The following is a 6,003-nucleotide window of genomic DNA, read 5'->3' as shown; positions in this document are numbered from 1 at the left end:
CCCCCCCCCCCCCCCCCCCTTTAGGAAATCCTGGATCCGCCCCTGATATATGACTAGCTGGGGTGTTTGGTTGTTTGTTGGCGTGTGCCTTCTGCCCTCCCTCCCCTTTTCCACTTACAACTTACATTTTAACACTCTTATTTTGTGAAATAAAAACGCGAGGATAAATCAAATAGGCTATAATAAGTAATCAAAAGGGCTAATCATTTCAATTTCGTTTTCATGGTTATGAAGTTATGAAGTTAATTTACCTAGGGAATGCAGCTATGAGCCTCCATAGTAGGAAAACTAACTTTGCCGATTGTTTTATCCGGCAAGTATTTGTATCCGTATGACATGATATTGGTAGATATGGGACTATTATAATTATTTAAAGTTACGTACCACACTGGAAGTTAACATTTGGCCTGAAGGTTATCATCAATTATTGATATAATGCCACTTGCTTACAATAACCAGTAAGATAGCAATTCAAACGTTATAAAAACATCCAACAGGATTGAAACACACTTGACCCTATGGCGTATTATTTACAGGTTGAAATTTTCTTATAATTTCAAAATCATAACAATGCCTTATATATAAGTTAATATGCTCAAACGATTGATTAAGACAGTTTTTTCAAATGTTTATTTTTGAATTTATTCACACCGTAACGATGTTATACAGGTAAGAATTTGTTTTGATAAAAATAAAGATGATTACTGAGACGAACAGATTTTGGAGGAAACAGAAATTCGAGATTTTCTGGATTTACCGACAGGAAGATAAAAATTGAAATACATTATATGGATTCTGACGCATTTCCTGTTTGTTTCAGTATGAGTTGGGGTCAACTACCTATATACTATGTATATACAATCTGCGAGCTGGTAGATATTATAACCGACCTTTATTTCGGATTTTGGACCGAATAGGAAGATTCTCAATTCATGTACCGAGTCAAGTCATAATAGCCCACGGTGAGTTTATAATAACCATAGATACATGACACCATCAGAATTGCCCAATAGATATATCAATAATGGGAATAAAGGGTCATAAATTTCACAGTCTGTGTGTTTAAATGACAATTGCAGGACGATCGAGTTTATAATAAATCTAAACTCAAATGGAAACGAATTTAAAGCATAAGGGATGCATAAAAAAGGAGACACAAGTTTTCCGACCATCACTTTTCAACGACGCTTCATTCACAATAGCATGACGTCATATATATTGTCTTACCTATGACGTCACAATTAATGGGTATGATTGGTCCAAAACCGGTCTGCTAATGAATTGTATGTGATTTATTTATTAATCTGAATATATGTTATATTTCATCAACTTATATATTATATATATAATTAATTGACGATATCATCCATTTTTCTGAAAAAAAGCTAAGCTCGCCTATGCTTAAATTCTTATGATAGGTATATAAAAAATATGCCATATGTTGTTCTTTTCGGGTCACAAACATCAGCACGTGTGCCGCTGTCTGGTAAAATATTTCAGTATGGATAAATCTAAAAGGTGTACGAATCCACGGTAGCACAAAACAAAGGTCCGACTCAGAGACGGGTATCTTGTCCAACTTGTCCAATAATCTTTTATTTTTATTTTGAAATTGATCAATTTCGGACTGCAAGTTCCCATAGCTAGAGAGATCTGTTAATTCTGAGGTAGTATTTAAAAGGGGTCGTTATGTCGATGACGCGGCAATTAAGTGTGTCATATCACGGAATTAGAATATCTAAGTCCGTGGTCATATATATATAGTTTTTTATATTGCATAACAAACGTCAAACCTAAAAAATGTCTACGTGCACATTATATCTGTATAACGCAGATATCGATTTTGCACAAATATTATATCGGACATAAACAAAATACTTTAAATGGGCTTTCAATCCCGGGGCCTATACGTACGGCAATTGCGTAGAGAATCCTATAGCCTCGGGGTGTACACGTATATAATGTAATATCACGGACTTAGATAACAATCTAATCTAATTCCGTGGTAATATATATAAATAGATTTAGGCTAAATATATGTATAAACTGACGAATCAGCGACAAACAGAAAAAAACATGTCGACAGCGGCTTTACTCAGTTTAATTCGCATATCAAACACATACAATATAAGAAACATATGTATTTGACTTTAAATTCAACTGCCTATGTTAATGAAAATAGAGTGTAAATTCCATGTAAACTAAAGTTTGAGCTGATGAAACTAATGGCTACCAAAGAATCATGTGATGTCATATCTATATTAAAGTAACATGTGATAACTATTTATAGAAATAAGCCCTCAGGTTCGTTCTTGTACCATGACGATTATTCTGGAACAGCCACATGATTCGTGCAATCTGGTCACATGACACGAGCAAGGTTAAGGTATATATATTCAGTGTGAACATCGCAAAAGCAAAACCCGCACAAACATCCCAGAGCAAACAGCAGTGAAACTAGAGCGAACTAAACACAGAACAAAGGTAAGTCAAGAACATTGTATACTAGGCTAGTAAAATTCTACTCTAACACTAAATCTCTGTCACAAGAGATGTGAAACATTGGGCCAACGAAGGTGTAATAAAAAGTGTTAGACCCGGACGTTGTGAAATGATTGTGAAACCGGGAAGCGTTAGACAATTTTAACGTTTGATAATGAACTAAATATCAGGATAGTTGTGAAATTGTTCTGAAATTTTGATAACGGTAGGTGTTATACTTATAGTGGTTGTCCCGTTGTGATTACAAAGCAAATAGACTGATCTACTTTCGACACCATTCCCGCCATAGAAACAAAAGAAACCCTCGGTACAGAATCGCTTGAAGATTCGAGATTTGAATTACGTGATGGCTAGTATAATTATACTGTTTAACAGCTAGGTCATACGATTTAGCTGTTCACACGCTTCAGAAATAGCACTGTGTCCTAATAATTTCAATATGGCGACATGGCTTTACCTAATTTATATTGTGACGTCATTACCGGATGTTTGTATCAGTTGATCGGGGGTGCGCTGATCTCAATGTCATATTATGTACACGGAAATATCTTTTGTCGTTTTGCTTCTATTTTTTGGCATATTCTAAAAGAAAATCGTATTGATGTTCCTTTATTGATTTCTCACTTTTCATAATGAAACTCTGCTGCATTTAAATATAATCTTGTTGAGATTTTAACTTTAATGCAAGTTTTTGTCAAATGTCAAAATAGGCCTGTATTGTCATTTTCGAGGGCGTTTTGTCATCTGAAACGAAATTTCAAATTTGACTATACCTTACACTCGGTTAATGGTGTGTGGAAAAAAAATATCTGTTATACTATTGAACTTAAAAGTACCTCATTGTTTATCATAATAATAGCTCCACTTAACACAAATTCAGTGTTTAATCGAAATCCTTGAATCTAGTAAACTAATGTGGATTGTTTAATATTTTTCAGAACCATGCAGATCTTTGTAAAAACCCTCACAGGAAAAACTATCACCCTTGAGGTTGAACCATCAGACTCTATTGAAAATGTAAAGGCTAAAATCCAGGACAAAGAAGGAATTCCCCCAGACCAGCAGCGTCTTATCTTTGCTGGTAAGCAGCTGGAAGATGGCCGCACACTTTCTGACTACAACATCCAGAAGGAGTCCACACTCCATCTTGTACTCCGACTGAGGGGAGGGATGCAAATCTTTGTAAAAACCCTCACAGGGAAAACCATCACCCTTGAGGTTGAACCATCAGACTCTATTGAAAATGTGAAGGCTAAAATCCAGGACAAAGAAGGAATTCCCCCAGACCAGCAGCGTCTTATCTTTGCTGGTAAACAGCTGGAAGATGGCCGCACACTTTCTGACTACAACATCCAGAAGGAGTCCACACTCCATCTTGTACTCCGACTGAGGGGAGGGATGCAAATCTTTGTAAAAACCCTCACAGGGAAAACCATCACCCTTGAGGTTGAACCATCAGACTCTATTGAAAATGTGAAGGCTAAAATCCAGGACAAAGAAGGAATTCCCCCAGACCAGCAGCGTCTTATCTTTGCTGGTAAACAGCTGGAAGATGGCCGCACACTTTCTGACTACAACATCCAGAAGGAGTCCACACTCCATCTTGTACTCCGACTGAGGGGAGGGATGCAAATCTTTGTAAAAACCCTCACAGGGAAAACCATCACCCTTGAGGTTGAACCATCAGACTCTATTGAAAATGTGAAGGCTAAAATCCAGGACAAAGAAGGAATTCCCCCAGACCAGCAGCGTCTTATCTTTGCTGGTAAACAGCTGGAAGATGGCCGCACACTTTCTGACTACAACATCCAGAAGGAGTCCACACTCCATCTTGTACTCCGACTGAGGGGAGGGATGCAAATCTTTGTAAAAACCCTCACAGGGAAAACCATCACCCTTGAGGTTGAACCATCAGACTCTATTGAAAATGTGAAGGCTAAAATCCAGGACAAAGAAGGAATTCCCCCAGACCAGCAGCGTCTTATCTTTGCTGGTAAACAGCTGGAAGATGGCCGCACACTTTCTGACTACAACATCCAGAAGGAGTCCACACTCCATCTTGTACTCCGACTGAGGGGAGGGATGCAAATCTTTGTAAAAACCCTCACAGGGAAAACCATCACCCTTGAGGTTGAACCATCAGACTCTATTGAAAATGTGAAGGCTAAAATCCAGGACAAAGAAGGAATTCCCCCAGACCAGCAGCGTCTTATCTTTGCTGGTAAACAGCTGGAAGATGGCCGCACACTCTCTGACTACAACATCCAGAAGGAGTCCACACTCCATCTTGTACTCCGACTGAGGGGAGGACAGTAAATTAACAATTTGTGTTCAATTTTAACTTTGACTGTTCAAAAATCTGTGCTAGTCAGAGGACAATAATATTGCTTAAGAGATGCCAAATCCAGATTCTATGGAATTATGTCTATTGTCCATGTCACTGTCTTGTGTTGTATTGGTCAGTGAACCAGTCTTTCTGTAAATATGATTTTAAAAATTTAAAGTTACTTTCTGTCTTATTAAAATTGATGAAATTTATTTAGAGTGTTTGTTATATATCAAATGTAGCTATTAAAAACAACCAAGAAATCTTGGTTGTCATTAAAATCCTTGCAGGACAGAAACCAAATAAACGTTTCAAGTCACCCAACCTATACTCTAAATTTGTGCCTTGTACATGTACACTGAACAGATTTTAATACCGCAACTTGAAAGAAAAAAAATGAAAACAAAATTTAATAACTACATACTCTAATTTTCATGCAACTAATTTTGGGTACGGGAAACAAACAGGATTTGTTTCTGCTCAAATTGTCTTCAAATTTGATTTGCTCACAAAAATATTGAGCAATATAGCATGTTTGAGCAATTTGGAGCTAGAGCAGTAGTCACATTATAGATAAATGTTCTTGATATATATATTTGTTGAACTTGGCAAAATAACATTTTTATTTTTTCTCACTAAAAGTCTAAAAATTGCAATACTATATGCCTGGTCAAAGAGGGGGAGGGGCACAGCATGCTGACCATGTTTAATCGAAATCCGATCTAATGATCAAAAATGGTCGAGGTCCACATATTCATCCAAGTCATATGTTGTACTGTCAACTACAGTTGCCAAAGTTGTATGCACTGAAATTTGGTCTCCTGTTATAACAAAATTTGGCAGATGTCCAGTTCTAAAACCATTGTTAGGAGGTGTGGGACTACTGCATGCAGAGAACTTTTCACCAGTTTAACTTTTGCCCTCTGTAATTGGAGGGAATGTATTGCAGGGATTTTTGGTAACAATATACTTCTTGGTATAATGTGAAGGGCGAGTATTTATCCACAAAGGGTGAAATTTTGTGGTATACAGTACATATTAATTGCAATAATACGACAAATTGTATATAAAATGGTCATATTTTGAGACTGAACATTCAGTTGAGGAAGAAACATACCGAGTCGGGACATCTACAAATGACTGCTAGAGACCCATCCTTGTATCTATTATCTTGC

At 37.0% G+C, this 6,003-nt stretch overlaps 1 protein-coding gene across 1 annotated transcript; it reads left to right on the top strand.

Moving 5' to 3' along the window:
* The first annotated feature begins 2,381 nt into the window (after positions 1-2,381).
* On the top strand, positions 2,382-5,031 carry LOC110460083 (polyubiquitin-C). Its single transcript, XM_021512794.1, has 2 exons — positions 2,382-2,484; positions 3,441-5,031. The coding sequence occupies exon 2, from the start codon at positions 3,445-3,447 to the stop codon at positions 4,816-4,818; it is 1,374 nt and encodes a 457-aa protein (XP_021368469.1). The 5' UTR covers positions 2,382-2,484; positions 3,441-3,444; the 3' UTR covers positions 4,819-5,031.
* Positions 5,032-6,003: the final 972 nt, after the last annotated feature.

Source organism: Mizuhopecten yessoensis, unplaced genomic scaffold (assembly GCF_002113885.1).
Source record: "Mizuhopecten yessoensis strain PY_sf001 unplaced genomic scaffold, ASM211388v2 scaffold10315, whole genome shotgun sequence".
Taxonomy (NCBI): domain Eukaryota; kingdom Metazoa; phylum Mollusca; class Bivalvia; order Pectinida; family Pectinidae; genus Mizuhopecten; species Mizuhopecten yessoensis.
The sequence above is the reverse complement of the archived record's forward strand: the minus strand, read 5'-3'. Positions and strand labels throughout refer to the sequence as shown.

What these genes read in the sequence shown, in the direction of transcription:
- LOC110460083 (XM_021512794.1), top strand. Translation starts at nt 3,445, where the DNA reads ATGCAGATCTTTGTAAAAACCCTCACAGGAAAAACTATCACCCTTGAG.